The following is a 24,078-nucleotide window of genomic DNA, read 5'->3' as shown; positions in this document are numbered from 1 at the left end:
AAAGACCAGAAGTCTGTAGCCATTTGATTTACTTGATATAGCCTAAGTTTTGTTAACTGTGTTGTGCTGTTTATTACTGGATTTTGCTTTCATGCCTGATAAGTCATCTTTCTTCTTTCCTCTCTTGGCTCAGCTCCAACAGAGGCCACTGTACATCCACATCTAGGTAAGTGTTTAAGGCTCTGATGCCATTCATTTTAGTACTTGATCTACTTTTTTGGCTCTTCTGGCTATGTGAGCAGATATGTTAGAGAGGTGAGGAAGCTGTCCTTTCTGGTCACTGATCATTTACTGAAATTAGACTTGGGTACAGATTATACCTGAACACAGAACCTCCTTGCGGAAACATTCATGCTGCCCAGCTGAGGGCTCGTGCAGGGTCTTTCACACCTGTTAGTACCCTCAGCCTCAAGAGATCTTGGAAGCATGGATGAGATCCTATTGAGCGTAAGCTTTTGCATTCTAATGCTGAATTTTCCCCAGAATCCCTCATAATACTAGATGCCCATCATAAATATCCGCGCATAGAGCTAGTGGGTAAGGAGCCATGAATGTGGAAGAATTGAAGTCATTTAACATTTGAGATTTATGCTCAAATTAATACTAGATTATTTTTTAAAAAGAAACTATTTTATCATTTCTTTAAAAATTGAACTGAAACTGGTTCAGTTCATGGTTGTTCATGGTTCAATTCAGTTCAGTTCATGGTTGCTCATGCCTATAATCCCAACACTTTGGGAAGCCAAGGTGGGAGGATTGTTGAGGCCAGGTGTTTAAGACCAGTCTGGACAGCAGAGCGAGACCCCCATCTCTACAAAAAAAAAATGTTAAAATCAGCCACATGTGGTGGCATGCGCTTCTAGTCCTAGCGACTTTGGGGGCTAAGATGGAAGCATCATTTAAATCAGGATTTCAAGGCTGCAGCAAGCTATAATTGTGACACTGCCCTCCAGCCTGGACAGCAGAATGAGATTCTGTTTCTTTTTTAAAAAATCGAAATGAGACTGTTTAAATAACTACCTGCTTCTTAAAATGGCACCCTGAGTTTTTCATAGTGTCATGTTTTTAGTGGCTCACGGTGCTTGAGGCAGGGTGTGTAGTGGTTAGGATCACAGATTGTGGAGCCACACTGCCTGGGTTTATCTCACTTTTACCACTTGCTAGCCACACAACATTGAGCAAGTTTCTTAACCACTCTGTGCCTCAGTTTCTTCATCTGTAAAGTAGAATTAATAATAGTACTTACCTCATAGGGTTGATATGAGGATTAAATGATTTTGTATTCATAAAGTATATGATAAATAATGTAGTAGTGTTTGGAAGTAAATATATACACAAACAAGTATCCAGTGAGACTTGCCCATTGCCTTTGTAAATAACAAAGTCTCTAGAAAACAAGTGATCTTTAAGCATTAATTTTCTCATTTGTGTCAGTGAAAACTTATTTTAAAAGCAATTTCCTACACTATAGTATTTAATAAGAATGAAAAGGAATTGTTCCAGCTGGTTCCAGCCTTTTCAAATGTCTCTCACTGTGGGACTTTGCAGATGGGTCAGTTATTTGTCTCTTGGGCTTTTCCTTTCAACCTATAAACCCAATTAATTTATTTTTCCTCTTTGGAAAATCTGCCTTGGGAAGCTCTACTTTTATGTAATGCTACAGCTTGAGGCTCCTCTTATTTGGCAGACAAACGTAAACCCTTAGAAGCATGCCTTCTGGCAGCCAAGACAGGCTGGTGACCTGCAGTGGCCCAGCCGAATCTTGGCTGGATTGGGTATCTGAGAGAGCTGTACCCTGTAGGCATTTCACACACTGCATCTCATTGCTCAGAGGAATCATTAAATCACTCCCATGCACAGAACACATCACAGCGTTCTCTCCAGTGTATATCCATATTCTCCCTGTTCCCACGCCTAAGGCTTCAAGTCTGAGCATCCAGTCCTCTCACTACATGCTGATTCACTGGTTTCCATGACTTCATTATGTGCTTGCCTGCTGGCATACCTGGAATAAAGGAGGCAAGAACTGCCATGGGTGGGGATGTCACCAAAGAGAATGTAAAAGGATGCTTCCTGGTGTTGGGAAGGGATTTTAATTACCTAATGAGGTCAGAGAATTATATTTGAGTGAGCCTAAAAAACATAAAATATCACTTTTAAAAGAAAAAGTCATGAGGGGTTTTTTTTTGGTTAATCAGATAGTATTATTTTAATTGTTTCAAAAGGCAGTCTGTTAGCTAGTTCAGACAAAATTGTCAAGACCCAAAGAATTTACAGTAGCTGAAACAAACTTCCTAAGCAAACCATGAATCAGATGAGAGCATTGTTAAAGTACAAATTAATTTTTATAACATAAGTAGAAATAATTATCATTTCTCACACAACCTTTAAAACGAGCATACTTACATTGTAGCTGGCCATGAAAGTGATTTTACTTATTCATCATCTATTCAGTGGAAATATGAACTATACAGTTCATGAAAATATTGCACTTGACATGCCCAAAGTTCTTCCAGAACTTAAAAATAGATATTCAGTATATCTCAAATGTAGTGATAATATATTTAAAACCATGTGTAGCTCCCTGGCATTCCTCCTGACTTCTAAATTGATTTTATTTGGGAATTTTACTTATTCATATAGATGATTTATGTAGTTCTGAGAGAGAAAAAAGTTAACAAATTGACACACTTTCAATAAAAAATGAGTGAATACTGTATAGAAGAGAGAGAGCAAGCCAGGACAAGAAACATAGTAGGAAAGAAAAGAAAAAATGGATCAGTAGATTACAGCAACTTTAGCTGACAGTAAATAGCCAGAATGTTCTATCCAATTCCACTTTAAAGTGAGTCTTGGAAGCTACAGGCAACATCTTGGAAGCCATGGATGAGTATATGTGGAAATATGGGTGTGTTAGTCCATTCTCACACTGCTAATAAAGACATACCCAAGATGGGGTAATTTATAAAGGAAAGAGATTTAATTGACTCACAGCTCAGCATGGCTGGGAAGGCCTTAGGAAACTTACAATTATGGCAGAAGGGGAAGCAAACACATCCTTCTTCACATGGTGGCGGCAAGATGTTCTAAGCAAAAGGGAGAAATGCCCCTTATAAAACCTTCAAATCTCGGCCGGGTGGCTCACGCCTGTTATCCCAGCACTTTGGGAGGCCGAGGCAAGTGGATCACTTGAGGTCAGGAGTTCAACCTGACGCGTCTCTACTAAACCCCATCTCTATTAAAAATACAAAAATTAGCCAGGCATGGTGGTGGGCACCTGCAATCCCAGCTACTAGGGAGGCTGAGATAGGAGAATCACTTGAACCCAGGAGTCAAAGACTGCAGTGAGCCAAGATCATGCCGCTGCACTCCAGCCTGGGCAATAGAGCGAGACTCTGTGTGGAAAAAAAAAAAAAAATCAACTCTCATGAGAACTCACTATCACAAGAAGAGCATGAGAGTAACTGCCCCCATGATTCAGTTACCTCCTACCGGGTCGCTCCCACAATATGTGGAGATTATGGGAATTACAGTTTAAGATGAAATTTGAGTAGGGATGCAGCCAGGCCATATCAATGGGAGACAAGTCTTGGATGGTCTTTCCCTGTAGGTTGGTACTGACTTTGACCTTCCTGCCTCCTCTGCCTGGTAGGTTTCCTTTTGGGATTTTTGGTTTTCCCAACTTCTAGATGTCTAAACAGCAGAGCCTTTTACCCTTGTCCCTTAGTAGTTTGAGGGACAAAACAAATATAATCAACTGCTCATTTAAAATTTAGTTTTAGAATACATTATTCTTCACAAATACAACACATTAACACTTGTGTGTAGCTAAATATGCTGTTGTAGTATATTTCTTTCCTAAACACTTCCTTTTTCTTTTAGCTGAAATACATAGTGACAGTGTTATCCTACGAGATGACTTCGACTCCTACCACCAACTGCAATTAAATCCAAATATATGGTAAGTTACAGGAACATGCCTCACTTTGGTTTGCTTAATGCAACAAATAATACTGACTGCTCCCTTAAGGAGCAGTTACTTAAAATTAAATTGATCTTTAGTGCTAAGATATCAGTGAGACTTGTTAAACTATGGAAATGGGCTTAATGTAGACTGCATATAATGCCTATTACTTGACTTCTTTAAGAACTGAATTCAGGTGTTCGTCAAAGCCATGGGTGTGGTTAGATTTTTTTTTCAGTTTTACAGTATCTTTATATGCTATAATATGTCTAATAATTTCCTTTATGCCAAATAAAAGAAGGGAAATGGGTTATCTGAAATGACAAATGATTTGACTCATACTTCCAAATAATTTCTAAATTACTGGTTCAACTCATTATGTATACTCCAGTCTCTCCTTCAAAAGCTGTTTAACTGGGATTTTTGAGGACAAATAAAAAATGAACCAAAACTCACTCATTAAAAACTTATCTAATACATACATGGATGCCTGAATTTGTTGGCAATTTGTTGCATTTTTGCTCACTTTGAAAAATGGGTCTATTGACCCAGAGTTACAATAAAAATCAATCTACGTAATTTGGAACAATATCTGAATTTGGATTTTCTGTTATACTTAATGTTTTTTGTTTGGACAGAAGAATTCAAGATAAATTAGAAGCTCTAATGTAGACTAAGTTCAAGCAATACAACACTCAAGACTAAAAAGAAAATAATCATTTTATCCTTGAATGTCAGCATATGATATTTACTTCTGTTTTATTTTCACTTTTTAACAAATATTGAACAATAATCATTTTATTTTTATAGTAAATTAAAAAGAGGTATGATTCTGTCAAGCAACAAATGGTTTAGTAGAGAAGACACTAAAACCACATTTTTAAAAGCTTGTTAATACAGGATAGCAGTCCTTAAATGTGACAGAGGGGAACAGATAACATACTAGAGGGGTTTCAAAGAAAGGAGAAATGACTGTGGTAAGAGTTTCTTGGAGAAAGTTGACCTGAGAGTTGAAGATGACATGTAAGCAGAGTGTTGAGCCTTCAATATTACACAAGAAACTTTTCTTTTCTAGAAAGAAATATAAATCTGTATAGTATAAATATAGAAAAAATATATTATCAGGCTAGCCAGAAAGTCTAGTCATAAAATCTTAAAATTTATATGCCATTTAAAGAAACAGTTTATCCATTGAATTCTGCTTCCCTAAATAACTTTTCTTAAAATAAATGGAAAATCTTTATTAATAAGAGGCCAATAAAAACCTTTCTAAGTACCACTTTTACCCAGGAAAAGTTTACTTCTCCGGATATTTTGCCTTTTTATATTCCATTAATACAGATGTTATCAAATGATTTGTTTCTTGCAGGGCAGATGCATTTCTGTCAAGCTGATTCATTTTCTTCAGTGAGTTTTCTTGACAGATACAAAATGTGATTGTTACGTGGTGTAAATTCTGTTGTTTTTTAAATCAATAAAATGTGATTGATTTTTCTTCACCCATTTTCATGACTGATCTGATAGATGCTTTCTTGACCAAAGTTATGGATTTTATGTCTCTTTTACTTAAGCTATGGGTTTTTCTACTTAAAAAAAAAAAAAAACACTAAGATTTTCCTACTTTAAAAAAAATCCTTTTATCTTTAAAAGTCAAGTCCTTCTGTCTTTTATCAAATATGTTTCAGAGTAATTTTACCTTATCTGTTTATGTTCACAGTCTCCTTCATTTAGCCTCTTTAAGATTAAAGAAAAACAAAAAAAGGTGGAACTAGGGGACTGTGAAACTCCCATTGTTTAAGAGATGACTGTTGTGTTAAACAAAAGGTGGCAGAGGCCCCGATATCAGACTATTCTGGTTTGACTCTTGACCAAACCCCTTGCCAGCTGGATACCTTGAGAAAAGCAAAAAGCTGCTTTACCTCTCTGAGCTCTAGTTCTGTGCAGTAAAAGTAGGCAAATATTTCTTGCAGCATTGTTTCAAAGTTTCAGTATGAAGAGGTCTGGTGTATTGGAGGTGCTCAATACATATCAGTTCCCTCTCTCCTTTTCTTTCTCTTTCCCTCCCTCCTTGTCTTTTTCCTTCCCTTTCCCTTTCTTCTCCCTTTCCCTCTCCTCTCTCTTCTCTTTCTCTGTCCCACTTTTACGCCTCCTCACCCACCCTTTCTCTCCCATCCTTCTTTTCTTTCTTTTGTGATGTATTTGTACATTGGACTGTTTGTCTTCTTCTAAGCCCAGACATGATCAAAACATTATTATATAACTAAACTTAAGCTAAGTACCCAAGCCTTCCTTTATTGGATTTTCTTAAAAGTGCCAAATTAAATGTATTTATATTATAAAATATATGGAATATATTTTGATGAAAATAGCATTACAGCATTCCCTCCTTCATAAAGGAGAGAAAAAGAAGATGTTAGATGTCTTGATACCCTTAGAAGACAATGTAAACTTCCTAAAGTCAGAAACAAGCATCTAGTAAAATCAGATATCCTTATGAAATATTTCCAAGAGAGTAAAAAAGCCCCACTTTGTTTTGGAAACTGATAAGGCATTTTAACTCTCCTAAAGCTTCTTTTCTTGCTACATGTTTTGTCACATGAGTTTTGTCCCTTATAATAATGTCTTTGATTCTTTTTACCCCAGAGAAAAATCAGAAACCCAGTGCAGCTTTGTGGCAATGTGGAGGAGAGAATCCTGTGACCAACACGGTCCCTATGTCATTGCCACATATCACCAGATAGAAGCAAAGTGCCTGGTTATGCTGTGTTTAGCCAAATTCTCATAACTCAATATACCACCAAATAATTTATCTCAGAAGAAAAAATGTGCTACTTATATGAGCGTATTTCTCCCCTGGGATTCTAAAAGCTTTGTATGAATTATTTACTCTATACTACTTATAGCTAAGCAAAAGAGAAATTAAGAAACTAGTTGCATCTGTACAATATTAGAGAGGTAGGTCAGTTTAAAGCTTAAAACACTCAGGCCGGGCGCAGTGGCTCACGCCTGTAATCCCAGCATTTTGGGAGGCCTAGGCGGGTGGATCATGAGGCTAAGAGATCGAGACCATCCTGGTCAACATGGTGAAACCCCGTCTCTACTAAAAATACAAAAAATTAGCTGGGCATGGTAGCACACGCCTGTAATACCAGCGACTCAGGAGGCTGAGGCAGGAGAATTGCCTGAACCCAGGAGGCGGAGGTTGCGGTGAGCCGAGATCGCACCATTGCACTCTAGCCTGAGTAACAAGAGCGAAACTCCGTCTCAAAAAAAAAAAAAAAAAAAAAGTTAAAACACTCACAATGTATATTCCATTAACTTCAGCTAATGAAGTCAACTTTTCATTCCATTTCACATCATTCTTTAATATCCAAGTTTATCTCATGTACCAATGACTGTACATAAAAAACAAGGAACATAATATGATTATGAATGAAGGTAACAACTAAGTTACTCTTCGAAGGTTTTGATGGCAGTTGGAATAGAAATAAGAAAATTTTTAATGTCAACTCAATATAGAATATACTTTGTGTTAAGTTTAAATATTTGAAATGATTTTAAAATTTAAAATTTTACATGGTAAAAAGTTCAAATAATCCAAAAATATAAGTAGTAAAAAATAAGCCTCCTTCCCACACTAGACCTATATTCTTTCTCCAGAGTCAACAGCTTGGGTAATAGTTTCTGTGAGTCCTTCTGGAGATCATTTATGCTTACACAAGTGTAGCAGTTATGAATTCTGTCCACAAACTTGAGTATCAGAGAAATAAAACTTTCTTTATTCTTCCATAACTGAACCTAATTTCTTTATATTGTCCTCCTCCTACCATGTTAGTGGAAACTTAATTTCAGTCAACTGTAGTTGGTCTCTTCTATTTTTTCTTGATTTTGAGCTTAGTTTCAGGTGTCTTATTAGTGCAAAGGCAGAAGGTAGCATGAGGATGCACGTCTGGTCCCCAGTCTCTCTGGTGTGATGATAATGTTGTATATTTTGAGGGGTGTGAGTTACATAGATCTGTGTATCCCACTGTGTGTAAATTTTCCTCAATATAAATTTCAATAACAATAAAAAAGACAATGAGAAAAAAAATAAGACATAGAAGATATTTCTGATTCATAACTTGAGACAGAGGAAGAGAGACTGCAAAGGAACCAAAACATGAATGGATTCTAGTTTTCTTGAGAAGTGTCTTTACTCTCCAAGCAATTACAAAGTCAGAGAGGATCTTTATTTTACTTAAGTTATCCGTTTAATGCTTGTTTTCTGAAGATCACAGAAGGTATCCAGTATCACCAGGCTCTGATGTTGTAGTGGGAAATGTGGAACTATTAAAAAACACAATGATAAATGGCAATCAGATGACAACAGATGTTTCCCCTCCAGCACAATGATAGAACAATAGTAACAGCAAAGATGCCCTACTCAGCAGAGATCAGGGAAGAACAAGAGTTACTCCACAGAAAGCATCTTAGATAACTGGGTTGTGATGCCAAAAACATCAAGAAAGCCACATATAAAGTTGTTTCAGATCCTGTGGTACAGGAAGACCTCCATCAGTTGGGTAATGATACAGAGAGGCCCACAATTTATAGCAAAGAAAACTAAAGCCATGGTTGGCATTGCATTGGATTGCTAGAATCAAGAAAAGACTAGAACATTTCCATTTTCATATGTAAATGACAGTATTACCGGATGGGGAAAATAGAGATCACAGACTCTGCTGCATCTGGTATCTTCTTGAAAATACTAATTTGTTGGAGCAATTAGTATGAAATAAGGAAAAAGATTGGTGATTTGGCTTACTAACATTCCTTTGAGAAAAATAATTGTCTGAACAAAGAATATAAAAATACTGAGATTTTAAATGAGGGGCGAATTATAGTAGCTGGAGCTTTATGTAATAATAGCTTAGTCTATAAATGAAAAGAAGTCAAGCAAGCAGTAAAACCACTTTATAGTTCATTAGTATCCCAGACAACCCCCATGCCATAAATAATAAAAAACAAAGACAACTCCTCCATTTAGTAGCCAAGGGTGACAACCACAATGTAAGTGGAGTTTCTAGGCAATCAGAAAGAAGTAAGACTGATGAACAAACAACTGAGAAATAAATTGGATAAAAGTATCTCCACTTTGCTCAGTGTCCAACATACCCTTGGGCAGTAAGCCGGAAAGACCATGCTGGTGAAAGGGAACATAAACCTTTCATTTTCTCAAGAGCAAGTGGCTACAGAAGATGGTGAATAGATGGAAAAAAAAATCAGACACAATAAATATTTTCTCTGATGACATACCCTTGCCAGAACCTCTAGTATATCTGTGCATGTTCTGGTTGTGGAATTATAATTTGATATTTGGAGTTTAACCGTTCACTATTCTGATCATATGTGAATCTTTCTCTACTTTTTCTCTAACCCCCTCCCCCTTGGTTCTTCGCTGCTTTCTACTCTTTTACTTTTCTTCTGTTTTGTTAATGACTTTTTTCTCTTATTACAAAACTCTCCTCTAACTTTCTTCTCAACTTCCTCCCCCTCATTCCCCTTTTCCTATCATGATGTAATTGCTCCAGCGAAAAGCTTCATCTACAACAGAAAGGTTAACCAGGGGATGTTCAACTAATAAAATAAGGTGTGAATCTAGAGGCTTATTACTTCCTTTTTAAATTCTGGTTTAGGTGACAAAAACAAGAGATCACTCAAAGTAATAAAATGTCAAGTACATTTGAAACAAGTAAGAAAATATTTCTTCAAGCAGCACGTAGTGGAATTTACCATAGTAGGAGGTCAGAATATTGTGCGCAGTAGTAAGATTTTAGAGGTGTTATTTTTAACCCAAATAACGTTTGTCATTCTTACCTGTTAATGAAGAACAGATCAAATTTTTTAACTCCCTTGTGAAATAAGAAGAGTTATCTTATCTTCCTCAGTGAAAAGTAATGAGAAAGAATGAGCTGTAAATGGAGTTTGTCATTTTCACATTTATAGTATGTGTTAGTTCCTTAGAAAAAAGACACGACATAGTTGAGGCAGTATTATTCTCAGTCTTATACAATGAACTTTCCTTGCTGTCTCTCTAAAAAGATTCCACATTTACAAAGAGAATAGGATTTTTTTTTAATTAAGCTTGATCTTTGATTTCTTGAAAATGATCATGTAAATTGCTTGCAAGTATAATGGTCATGCCTTCCTCATTATAAAACATTATCTCTATAGTAAAATATGGTCAGAAGTTGAGTGTTTGGTTGTGGAGGTTTGAATGGAAGGTACAAAGAGTTCTAGTGTCTCAGAATTAGTCAGCTGACAGCCCAGATGCCAAATGGTCGGCAAGGTCTCATTTACTTTGGTGAATTTACCAGTCTTTGTTCTGGCCTGGCTTTGCAAGCTCACACCTCATATTCTTGTTAGCAAAGGCAGTGTGATCTGTACCTGGGGGTTCAGACACATTATCTTTGGGTCAGGAAATTACAAGGAACTTTCCTTTTCTTTCTTCAGTTTTAAGGAACCTTTAAATAATGAGAACAAAAGTTAAAATTATCTTAATATCTCCATTCAGAAGTGCTGGTGAATGCGGCTCAGAAATGAAGGCATTTATGGAATGCCAAATTGCTTCTGGTAGAGCTGATCTTCAGACACTGACCCCTTCAGAGGCAATACATTATGGAGAGATAATATGATGTCCTCGGTCTTGGGGACAAACGACATGTATCTCAAATGAGAATTTGATGATAACTGATTGTCAGTGAGTCTCCAGGTGACTAACTTGCTTCAGCAGAGTGCCTGACTAAAGACTGAGTGATTTCGTTGTGATCTAAAAAGAATGAGTCATGCCATTAGACTGCTCTTGAGAAAATAATATTTCAGTTATTTATTTATTGTTATCAGGATGATGCCACCAACAACGATTCGTAAATCTCTGGTTGTGCAAAGGAGCTCAATTTTCTCATTCATCCCCCTCCTCTTTCCTGCTTCCTGAGAGTCCTTCTAAGTCACTGCTATGTGCAGACCCCAGACTACAGGGACCTTTCACTTTATCCTCCTCTGTGCCCGATGAATTAGTGGTTGAGCATATCTTCATGCCTAATAATTTAAAAATCAGGATTTAAAAGCCCAATTGTATCTTCAGAACTATACTCTGTACTGCTCAAAAGTACCATCACATGTAATCCTTTGTCCCATGACAAAAACAGCCACCCAAATAATAAATTACAAAAAATGGAGAACTAATACCAAAATAACAATCTTGCCGTCTGCCAAGGAGCTTGTTACAGTGGAAGACAAAACCCTGGTTCAAAGCATTTCTTTTTCTTTTATGTTTGTGGTTTGATCCTAGTTTTTTTGGTCAGCAAGTAACAGTGTTTATATTTACCGATTCTTTTATGTTTTTGTTACTAAAAAAAAAAAAAACGAGAGAGAGAGTATGCATGTAAAATAGATCGTGATGAATTATCTAAGGATATATGTAGCCAAAGGGGTACTGAATTTGATTGTCATGTACTTCAGTCCAGTCAATTCACTCTTAATGTTTTTCGACAAAGTCCATTCATCTCTCTACTTTTTGTACATTTTTATCAGCAAAACAAAAAATAATGTTTATCCTAGAAATGAAAAAACAATTTTTAAGAAAAGTTATTGTAAAATTTCAAAATAAATGTTCACAATAAAAATGACAAACATTCCTTGAAATACACATTGTTTTATAGAATTGGAATTTTTTTCCCTCACTGGCTGCATTAAGCAGAGTGGGAACAATACTGGACAAGAAATCAGGCAACCTGAATTCTAGTCCTGCTTCATCATCATGAGGGAGCAATGAGATGCAGTGATATTTCAAGTCCCCTCTAACTTGATGATCTGTAAACTCCGGTAATAGATAAGCTTCATGTGGAACCTAAGCATGTGATAAATTGGTTCAGAAAAGGTTTAATAAGCTCAAGCTTTTAATGGTTTTTGAGGATTTCTGGTATTTCCCTTAAAATATCTTTTAATCATATTGTTCATGTCAAAGTATATTTTTGATGTGGACAATCTATATAATGTGCCAAGGTACTTGTCAGATTCTTATGTTTTGTTTTTCATATTGGGAAATATAAAAGGGGAAAAGTGTTCTTAGATTGGAGAAACATTTAGTATTACTTTTACTATTAAGCAGAGAAGCAATTCATTTCCAATCCTTAGGCTGGGAGATTACATTCCTTTTCAAATTAAACAACAAAAGTCTTTTTAACTGGGATTATTGAAAGCTTCCTTCTTCCTACAAATCTCTGAAGAAGATGTTGCCTAACTTCATAAAGCCCAACATATTCCTGAGAAAATGAGAAAGTAGAAAACACGTAACTCTGTGAGGTTACAGATTTACATGTCGGCAATAAACAACAGCATTTTTTATTTTTATTTTTGTTTGCACTGAGCCTAAAGAAAATTGAACCACTCATTATGCAGCAAATAGAATCCTAGTTCTTAGGAACTCATAGAAGTTTTCCATAAAGTAAGAGTAGCATTTCAGATTACTTGTGATCTCCATAGGGGACATTTTGGGGGATTAAATACCTAACTCCACTCAACCAAGTTAAATTATTAGACAGAGAGGCATGCTGAGAAAGTGAGGAGGATAAGACTGAAAGAGCACTTAGGCATTTAAGTAGTGTTTCAAATTCTGGGGTGAGCCAGGAATTTGTTTTCTTGGACTTTGTATGTTTATTTATGTCGATAGGTTTTTAAAATTCACCTGGTCTTTCTGACATGGATCACTATTCTCTTCTTGGAAGCCATGACCACCAGTTGCTCTTTGTACTGTCTTGCCTGGTCTCCATCAGGACCATTGTGTTTATCATGAAATTATGATTTCTCTTTCCCTGTATCATAATGACATTCATATGTGTAGTTGTACAAAACGTTAATGATAGAAAAAAATATTAGGAAGATCACCTTAATGGGCAGCACAGATTGGTTAAGAACATGCATAGAAATGAACCCCACCACCAATAATTATGGAGAAGTAAATGGAGATACACTTGGATTGATACACACCGAAGGATGATGATGATGGTTAGAGCTTTCCAGAAACCAGACCATGGGCAGTCTGATTGTTTTCCAGGGATTTATTCTTGGACCTTTTCTCTTCTTACTTTGTATATCTTCCCTTCTCTCCAGGCCCCTAAAGATACACACTCCCATGATTTCAACTAGATCCTAAACTGTCGTATCAGTCCCAATCTCCTTTCTCTGAAAGTTCAGCTGATTATCTCCAAGTTTCATGTTTGTTCATGTCAAAGCAGGCAGTTGGATAATACGCTAGTAGTGGCATGCGCCACTATGCCCAGCTAATTTTTGTATTTTTAGTAGAGACGGGGTTTCACCATGTTGGCCAGGATGGTCTTGATCTCTTGACCTCGTGATCCGCACACCTTGGCCTCCCAAAGTGCTAGGATTACAGGTGTGAGCCACTGCACCCGGCCACACTCCACAATTTGAAGACAGTATTTTAAATACAAACAGTGTGATTAATAATTTTTATATTACTTACATGTAAAAATATAATTTGAATATATTAAGTTAAACAAAACATGTTAAAGTTAATTCGTTTCTTTTTAATATAGCCATTAGAAGTGGAAAATAGCAAATGTGGCTCACATTAGGTTTTTAGAGAGCAGTGGAGTGTGTCTACTTTGCTCTATCCCCGCCTTATTTCAAGTAGTAGTAGTAGTAGCCCCCAGTCTTTTCTACCTCCAGCCTATCATTTGCTGTAGTAATTTTTCTAAAAGTTGGATTTGCCTCATGACTTTGGAAACAAAATAATTAGTTTGTCTCCCAGTTCTGCAATTAACTAGCTGCATAACCTTGGACAATAATTTAATGTTTCTAAATCCCAGTTCTAGCATTGTCTAAGTGGAGATAAAAAAAAAAATAGGAGAAGATTTGTATCAATTAATTGAGGCATTGTTTGTAGAGCTTCTGTGAAACCTTTGTGAGCTGGCTGCACCCTTTGCTGCCTTTCTGCATGAACCAATATGGCTCCGGTCATACTGACCCATTGAACTAACAGTTCAGCTGTATGTCGTAGTTTCTGCATTCCATATGCCCTATCACACTCTCATCTTTCTCCCTTGCTTGAGTAACTCCTATTTCTCATTCAGGACCAGTTTTGGGACCATCTCCTTTGGAAGCTTTCTCTTACTTCCCCAATCTCAGCATTAGGTACCTTCACAACTAGTGTGTGTTCCTGTTATGAGTGAAGAGCAATGACAAGTGTCACAGGTGTTGGAGTTAGTAAGTTCTAGATCCAAATTACAAAATATAGGTTTGAATTGCAACTTCACGACTGTGAGTCCTTGAGCAAATGCCTTACCTCTCTGAAGCTAAATTTTTCTTATTAGTAAAGTAAGACACTGGTAACTGTCTTAGAGAGAGATTAAGAGGCATTAGAGTATTTGATACGTCATAGAATGCAATAAACAGCTATCATTGCAATGACAGCCTCTATCATAACTGTTTACTTCTCTGCCTTTCCATTTGAAACATAAGCTCCTAGAAGAAAATGACATGTGTTTGATTGGTCCTTGTATCACTAAAGCTTAGCGCAGTGCCTATGAGCCCTCAAACTAAGTTTGTTAAATAAAAGGATGAATTAATAAATAATGGATGAATAAATAACACCACTGGCATGTAAGAGAGGGTTGGATTTGACCTCCTAGAGAGATGGCCATTCAGGGTAAATTAAAATAAATTATGTTGGCAAACCCAGTCAGACTGTGAGAAACTCAGGTAAAGGACATTTTAAAAACCTTGGCAGAAATCTGACAGATTTTTCCCATCAGTCCTTGGTGAAGCCATTGTTTCTGGAGGTAACAGCCACACAGTGGGTAATATCTGATAATTATATATATTCTAGTTTCTTCAGTGGGTTTACCAATGCCTTTTTAAATTTATTAAACATTTCTGGAGATACAAAGCACAATGAAGAAGAGAAGAGTCTACAGGGTTGTTTAGTTCAATGGGAAGAATAGCTGCATCTGTTTTATTTTCTCTTGTGTTTATTGTTTTTTAACCCCTGCTATTCCACAACATAGAAGTGATTCCCCAAGGACATCAAACATCTGTCTTCTAGTTACTGGTTCTCTAATTCCAGGCTGTCAGCCATCACTTTCATACAGTTATCCAGTTTCTACCTGAATTCTGTTGAAGCGAAACTATAGTAGAAGGGGGTAATTCATATAGTATAGATAGATATTTTCTTGATACATAGTTGATTTGGAAACCGCTGAGCAATATTTACATGCAACATGATTGATATAAAAGTTCAAACAGCAGGCCTCAAATTTCACATCAGCAATGACCGTTTTAGTCTAGAGTCGCTGGAGACAAATGGCAGATAGCCATTGTGAGATTTGAACTTCCTTTTACCTTTTTCTCAGTCAAAGTTGATGTTTCTGTTAGGCCATTTCACAACGACTTGGAAGCCAAATAATCTTCATCTCACATGAAAGTAAGAAGCCTACTACAAATTTTGTGCTACTTCACTGTACTTTTGTTACAGTCACAATCAGTTTAAAAAACTAGAAAAATAGTAATATGTCATTTGCATAATACAGTCTCTAAGGGGGGAAAAAACCCTAAAATAAAGTTTTGGAGTAGATGAAATGGTAGAAATTCATAGCAATAATCACAGCTAAGCTTACATCATGTACTTACTATGTGCCAGGCACTATTCTAAGTCCTTTAGACCTCAGACTCTTAAAATGGTTACATTTATAAAGTTGTCTTATATTCATTTATTTATTCAAAAAATATTTCTGGAATACGATGTGCCCCAAAGGAATATGCCATAAATGGTGAACAAGAGACAGGTTTGTTGTCCTTATGAAGCTACTGCTGTGTCTCTTCTAATGTCAAGGACATTTTATTAGAATCTTGCTTCACAGTAACCAAGGGAAGATTTGGACCTCGTAAGACTTGTGATGCTAATATTTCAAATTCTGTATCAAAAATTTTAATGTTTTTTACTAAAATATGTTAAAAACACTTACCACTGTTGATCTTTTGTATCATAACACAGCTTAAAGATTAAAATAGTATCATTTAATCCACACGGTAAACATATAGGAAGTAGTTTCATTTCTTTGCCAAGTTTTGACTTAGAGTGTTTCTGCCTCTTGGTTTTATGAGCTCCTTCCACACTTTGTCTTCTTCCTATTTGGATGGAAGTTCCTACTCCTTTTCTCTAAAATTAACAAATGGCTGAAAAGGCATAATACAATGATCTCCTAAACAAAGGGCATAGTGCCCTTTCTGCAATGTTTGGCACCTGGAATGTGAATGTCTTTGAAAATGTTCTTTCTGCGTGAAATACAGCTCTCATGTGGATTGAGGTTCAGACAGGGGAAACATAACTCTTTCTTCATGTTAGGAATGTAATGATTGTAGGTTGAAATGTCAAAATGCAGAAAATTGTAAATGTTACTGTAAATAGACAAGGTCAAATCCAGAATACACATATCTTCAATCTCTACTAGACAGAGATATGAATAAATTTATTTTTGAGATCCTGTCCTAAGATTTTAATAACGACTTTATTTTATAGTAATAAAGATAGCAGCTAATTACATTGCTTGCAAGGTTAGTATAATAGCTCAGTATCCGAAATTAGCTTAAATTAGAATTCGTGTGTATATCATACTAATACGTGGATTAAATACAATCTGATTTCATTATTTTTAGCACTGTGAAATATATACATGCAGATTTGTGTGAGGGCATTCATTTTAAACATTTACACTAACCATAACTCCAAAAAAATGTTTAAAATGTACAAAACATCTTTTTAATTTCAGAAATACAAGTTTGCTAACCATAACTTCACAGAAAAATGTTTAAAATGTATAAAACATCTTTTTAATTTCAGAGATACAAGTTTTTATATAAGTGGATATTACTCTGCCTTTTTTTTTTTTTTTTTAGACAGTTGTTCTCTGTCACCAGGCTGGAGTCCAGTGGCATGATCTCTGCTCACTGCAACCTCTACCTCCCAGGTTCAAGCAATTCTCCTGCTTCAGCCTTCCGAGTAGCTGGGACTACAGGCACACACCACTATCCCCAGCTAATTTTTTGTGTTTTTAGTAGAGACTGAGTTTAATCGTGTTAGCCAGGATGGTGTTGATCTCCTGATCTTGCGATCTGCCCACCTTGACCTCCCAAAGTCCTGGCACTACAGGTGTGAGCCTCCCCGCCTGGCCACTCTGCTTGTACTTAATACTTGAAGGCATCCTTGTATTCGACATGCATATTATATGTATAATTATTGATTATAATATCATCTTTCATTAAATGCCTACTATGACATCGGTTCTGTACTCTGTGTTTTAACTATAATCTCTCATTTCATCCTCACAATACCTATGTGAGATTTAGGTCAGTATTGTTATCCTCATCTTACAGGTGAGGAAACCAAAACTTTGGAAGGTTAAGTAACTTGCCCACCGCTATAAGTAACTGAAAGAATTGAGATTTATATTCAAGTCTTTCTGGTTCCAGGTCTTCTTAACCTTTTCATAATGCAAAATACCCCTACTTTCCTCGAAATGGTGATTTGAGCTGAGTAACAATAACTATTACATCTTTTCTTACCTGAGCAGTAAACCACCTTTGCTACTTAGTTCTCAGACTGGAGATGTGTTCTGTGTTCCTGCAGGGTTGAATGTAACAACTGTGAGACTGGAGAACAGTGTGGTGCAATTATGCATGGCAATGCTGTCACCTTCTGTGAGCCATATGGTCCACGAGAACTGGTAAGTATGTACTATTTATGTACATTATTCCATTATAGTATTTACTGAGCTTTTTGCCAACAGAAGCTTTTCTTATGCTCTTAAAGTTAAAATTCAAATATGATTTATGAGTCCTATAACAAACATCTTAAAATTAGGAGGGGTGATTCTATGGCCTATTTTCAGATGCAAAAATAAATAATTCAGTAATAAAATTGGCAACATCAATGGATCTCATTAAACATGGTGTATCACTATGATTAGATAGCTTTTAAAAAATTTGAATATTTGCTGTAATATCCATAATAAATAATTTATGACCTTCTAAGTTCTGCTATAAAGCCATGCTCTTAAAATTGTCCTTATTTTCTCCTTTGAAGTCAAAACTGTTAGGTGTTCAGTTTTATCACATTATTTTAAAATTTTAGCCAATAGCCACAGATGAACCTGATGGATTTCCCTTTAAATGAGAGAGCCTACTGAATAAACCATTTTTTTTAATTTTGGTTTATGTCAAATTACTTAGAAGCAGATTATTTTCCTTTACTTTAGGCTTATTAGTAGTAGCTTTTGCTTGCCACATTGTACGTAAAATGAAACATAAGCATTCTAAATTGAAAGAAGTGAAACTACTAGCCATGATCATGTGGCTAATGAGGCCTTTTTTTGTTGACTTGGTAATTCTTACTGGCATGAAGACTTCTTTCATTTTTTATATCCTATTAATCAGTGAAAACCTTCTTGAAAAATAATACAAAAGCAATTGTTATATTATATCCTGGTTCAATTCCTTGCTTTTCATCCTGGGCTTCAATGCTTGTTCTTTTATTTCCCTTCTTCCTTTGCAGAGGGCTAGCAACAGGTTGTATTTTTCAGCCTTATGTGACAATTGTGTTTCAAAATCATTAACTTTAAAAGTTGTCGAAAGACTGGCATCCAGTGTAAATGGTGGTGGGGGGGGTGGGTACCTAGATGGGCAATTAAAAGATTTAGTTATCAAAATGTGAAAGCCAATTAGTTGTAAGATGGTTCTTATTTTATGCTGCTTAAATACACCTTTCATGGCAATAGATACATTTAATTTGTTAAAGATGCAAGCTTCAGAACATTGATGAATTGAGGGGTTTTTAGTTGAAATTACAACACAAACAGAATTAATTGGATGCAAATTAAAATAATAGGTGCTCATAATTCAAGCCTCACAAGGTGCTATAATATTCCTGCAGACAAGTATGATTCTGGTGGTGAAGTTTTTCTTGAAAAAATAGATTTGCTAGTACATTTTAAATAATATACCATGACAGAATTAATTATCTATAAACCTTAGCACAGAATTAATTTTTTTACTGTAGTTAATTTAGTTTACACTAAATGCCTATTTTAAAAGGTGTCTCGTTTAGTAATATTCCTGGAAACGCTTGACAAGTTATTTTTGTTTTCACTGATTAATAGGAAATAAAAATATCTAAGAATACAATGATACAATGCCAAAATTCATATTTTTATAGTATAAAACTGAAGTATCTATGTAAGCCCATGTATATTTAATCCTGATCATTTACTATATCCCTGTTTAGCATTAGAGTTGATATATCTAATGGGCTAATTTTGAGCTGTGTTTTATAATTAATGTGGGATTAGCCTTTCAACTAAAAAGGAAAATATTCAAAATAATTATCTTCATCTAAGAAATGAGAAAGTGTCTAGTTTTTATATTTCCATTATAAATATTTTCCTAAGATGAATTTGCATGGTGAGATTCAAAAGAAATAAAATAAAACATTGAGAATGATGGCGATGATGTCCACATTTTATACTAACTTCTAATTTTTCATGATTTTTATACTGTATCAGTGTCCCCAAAGCAAAAATATATATTGTACCCAAGTTGTGTTTATAGAAGACAGATCAATCAAATGAAAAGTGAGGAATTTGGTTTTCAGTTAACATTATATTCAATATTTGCTGAAATCCTAACATTTGCATGATACATTATGACTGAATGCAATCAAATTATTGTGCATGAGGACTAATGAAACATCAGCCCCCAAACATCACTTTTTAAACAGTGTGCCTTCTTATTTTTCATAAAGTCCATTCTTACTGAAGTTGTAAGAAAAAGAACCGCAAGCAAAGAACCTTAGTAGGCTAAGCTTTATCTTTTAAAATGCTAAAAAGAGCATCTCCGTTTTGTGAATATAGTTAAATAGCCATTTCATTTCAGGAGACGTTAGTGAAAGGTGGCAGCTAATGTTTACCTGGACATAGCACAAGTTTCTGCTTCTTTTACTGCTGTGCTGTGTACCCCTCACTGGATTTTATTTAACCCAGTGAAGTCTCTGTATTTCAGGTGGTGACACTGAACTTTATTCATTTTGTTAGTATAAAATAAAGGTAAAAAGAAATTCATTTACTCCTTTAAAGAAAAATGTGCTCTCAGAATTTAAAGTGTAATGAGTTATGGTACCCTCTTTTTTTAAAAAAAGGAAATTATTTACTAAATTACTACTATTATTTTTTAAAACAAGGTCTCACTCTGTCACCCAGGCTGGTGTGCAGGGGCACCATCATGACTTACTGCTGCCCTGACCACTTGGGCTCAGGTGATCCTCCGGCCTCATCCTCCCACCTCAGCCTCCCAAGTAGCTGGGACTACAGGCATGCACCACCACACCCAGCCAATTTCTTTTTAATCGTTTGTAGAGATGAGGTCTCCCTACGTTGCCTAGGCTGGTCTCGAACTCCTGGGCTCAAGCAGACCTACTGCCTTGGCATCCCAAAGTGCTGGGATTACAGGCATGAGCCTCACCGGGCCTATTTACTGAATTATTCTCACATATTTGGAAATGCATTTTAATTACAAGGGTGAATTTGGACTAAAACAATGTCAAACCCAATAAAAAATTTTAGAGAAAAAGTGCAGAATGAACAGCCTCAGCCCACAGTGATTTCTTCAGATTCGTTTAGTTATCATACTAATTTTCTATAGTTTTGAGTATATTTAATAATTTAAGAGAGTGAGATTTGGTAAGAAGAAGTTAATCTATCAGACATTCATAGTTACTATATTATTTATCAACAGGTCTTTAAGGGCCCCTTTTGTTTTCAGAACGTCATGTATAAAGGCTTAATAACTCATATTTGAACTCAAGATTAATAATTTGTAATACCCAATTATAAATATAAGTATAATTTATATTTATAATACTCAAGTATAAATATAGGTGAATAGATTTCAGAATAGATTTCATAGGCAGTGCTGCTTTTTATTCCCTCATCTTTCCTGTTTTTTCTTGTAGCTGATATTTTACTAATAAAACAAATGGGTAAAAGTAAAGAAATAGAGCCAACCATTCTACCAGTCCCTGCTGAAAAAAAGTAGAATCAATGACTAATCAAAGTGTAGGGTCACCCTCAGTTAGCACATGTAATTTGAAATTTGACGATATTTCACACAACTTACTGTTCGCTAGCAGAGGTCACAGCTTGTGGAACTTGATCAAGTAGGTGACACAAGCATCATTTATTACACCAATGGGATAAGTATCTCAGACTCTTCAGTATATTTAATGCACTAGCAATAGGTTTATAGCCATGTATTTAAAACACACATTCAGTCATCTCTCCAAGTCATGATGTAGATATTTTGATATTCACATGAATCCAATCTTTTAATATTCACATCTCAACTGAAGTTCAACAGAGCAAGAAGCTTGTTCACTCATTTCCTATGGCTGTTCATGAATTGTATAGCACTTGGCCCTTCTGCATTTGTGGACTTTATCACATGGGACTAACAAAATGCAGAGATATATCTAAAGATGTTATTAAGACAGATAAGAAGCAAAAGTAAGACAGCCTGCTGCCTCTGACACAGTGAAAAGAGTTACCCACTTTCTGTTGCATAGGGTGGAGTCACTGAAATGTCCTATATTGTAGTCCAGAGTTTCAGAACCCAACAAAATGAGACATTAATTCTTATCCCATTTGAGCTGGTATGGGTCAAAGCCACTGCTCTAAAGGATAAATAAATAAAATGTGAAAATTACAGAGGCACCATTCCTCTTTCAGAAGGGGGAAATAATTTCAGAAAGTAGCAGAAACTTGTCAGAAGACTATTTCTAGGTCCATAATTCTATTTCTTTTCTTTATTTTTTGGGTAAGTTTTTATTGAGAAATAATCCACAGATTCTACATTCCTTAATTTAAAGTGTACAGTTCAAGGTTTTTGGTTTATTTACAAAGTTGTGAAACCATTATTACAATCAATTTTATATCATTTTATTACACCCCTCCACAAAGAAAGCCTACGACCTTTAGCTATTGTAGTGATATTTCCTTCTCAAAATAATTTTATTCTACTCATTTGTTCTTAATTTATCTCCCAGTTTTTGTTCAGTAGGCTTTTTGCTACATTCTTTCTGGGTCCCAGATCTATTGATATGGTAGGATGGAGGGGAGACGGTGGAGTGAGTGGAGAGGAGCTTTGTTAAATGCCTTCACCAGATAACCTGCTGGATTCCACTAAAAATAGTTTATGAAAGGACACTGAGAAATAGGCTATACGTCCCTAAGTCAGAATTTTACTGCTTCATTTTCCACAGGGGAATAAGAAATAGATCTGTGTTCAGACACATTGGTAAAATGAACCAACAACTGGATAAATGCAACTTCTGTTAATGGATTTCTTCTTTCCTCTTTTTTAACTCTTCCCCTCCCCACCTCCCTCCCAGCATCTTTCTCCTCTTTCTCCTCTCTTTCTATCTTGTCTTATTTTTATATATTCTTTTTCTCTAGATTACCACAGGCCTTAATACAACAACAGCTTCTGTCCTCCAATTTTCGATTGGTAAGTGTTTTTAGCAATTATAACAATTTAACTTGGAAATGTTTGCTTTAAAGATAGTGTGCAATCAGGATTATAATGCCAGATGCTTTTAGATTTACAGAATAGTAAGTTTTAGCTTTGCAGTAAATAATCTGCAACATTTTTAAAGTGAAATAAATATTTTTGAATGTTACATTCTGTTCTCACATCTCTCCAGCAGTTAGTGGTATTAAAAATATTGCAGATAATTCAAAACACCTTAAAATGATTTACATGTGTATTTTGCATACGTTGGCTTATTGTATTACAGCAGGATTACTTAGCTAGTTATATTTTGCTCAGATTAAGATTGAAATGTGTTCCATTTCCTGAGCTCTGACTAACTGCTAGTGAGAGAGATAATTATTGGTAACCAAAAATAACCAATTAAGGCTTCATGTTTGGCATGAATAATCTATGTTAAATTCAAACATAGACAATTTTTTTAAATGTCTGTATCCGGCAGTGTTTAACTGCTTTTGTTTTAGAGCTAAAAGTTCCTACCTAAAGCATTCAATAAAATAAGGTACCTTTTGATCAAGTGTTTGCCGTTTTGTGGTCTATTCTATTACCTTCCATTTTATTTTTCAAGGGTATGTACTTATAAATAACTTGTACAAATTTACAAAGGAAATATTCTAGGGGTAGAAAGATGCTGTCTTCTAATGGGGCCTAGCTCCCATAAGAGCAACACCCCCTCCTGGTCATTCCCTCTGGCATGAGAATTGCAGATGTCCACTAGCCATGCTCAGGACAGCTTCCTCCAGTCACTTCCATATCTTAGGAGGTCCGCCATTAGTGAAAGGACTGTTCCCTCAGGAGCCTTTTATTCCAAATTGCAAGTCTGCGTTCTATAGCCAGGAGCCCACTGTGCTTGATTTTGCCAAAAAGCAGTTTTCTTCAAGTCATGTATTTGTCACTTTTTCATCAGTGCACCTCGTTTCAGCTTGTGTAGGAGGTACTATGTGAAATCACCTGATTACATTTTGGGTTATTTTCTACTCCAGTTGACAGTATTACCTACAACAATTTACAGACAGTTCAGAAGTCCATGTGTGATCATAAGTAAAGTGTTAGTGAAAACAAAAATAATGGTTTTTTTGATGAGAGAGTTTTCTTTGATTTATTAACAAGTGTATCCTAACTCTTCTGTAGCAAGCACATAATGTTTTTATAATCAGAAAAAAATATATTTTTAAAGAGTTATGGTACTACAAAAACAAATATTTTAAACTGGTATGACAGGCAACTTAGAGCCTCTTAATCAGAACAAGTGTGTTTAATTATGCTATTAACATAAAAATAAGCTGAATAATGGTTAATAATGTATCAATATTCTGAGTACTTGTTCTTCCTTTTTGTTAGAGAAATGAACATTAGTTTCAGATACTGTCTTTAAGCAATAAAAGAACACAAGAGAAACAATTTTAAAATATATGTCTCCTAATTCTAATATTATTTGTACTTTATTCAAGAAAGGAGAGTTC

The 24,078-nt window shown here is 35.6% G+C and overlaps 1 protein-coding gene across 1 annotated transcript in view; it reads left to right on the top strand.

Moving 5' to 3' along the window:
- The first annotated feature begins 137 nt into the window (after positions 1–137).
- Positions 138–24,078, top strand: part of RELN (reelin) — a 288,489-nt gene continuing 264,548 nt past the window's right edge. Inside the window, exons 1-4 of the mRNA XM_017523146.1 lie at positions 138–166; positions 3,883–3,961; positions 17,649–17,745; positions 22,522–22,573. Coding sequence (XP_017378635.1) covers positions 17,695–17,745; positions 22,522–22,573 — 103 coding nt within the window. The 5' untranslated portion in view covers positions 138–166; positions 3,883–3,961; positions 17,649–17,694. The remainder of the gene's footprint in view (positions 167–3,882; positions 3,962–17,648; positions 17,746–22,521; positions 22,574–24,078) is intronic.

Source organism: Cebus imitator, unplaced genomic scaffold (assembly GCF_001604975.1).
Source record: "Cebus imitator isolate Cc_AM_T3 unplaced genomic scaffold, Cebus_imitator-1.0 Scaffold26, whole genome shotgun sequence".
Classification (NCBI taxonomy): domain Eukaryota; kingdom Metazoa; phylum Chordata; class Mammalia; order Primates; family Cebidae; genus Cebus; species Cebus imitator.
This window is presented reverse-complemented; position numbering and strand designations above follow the sequence as displayed.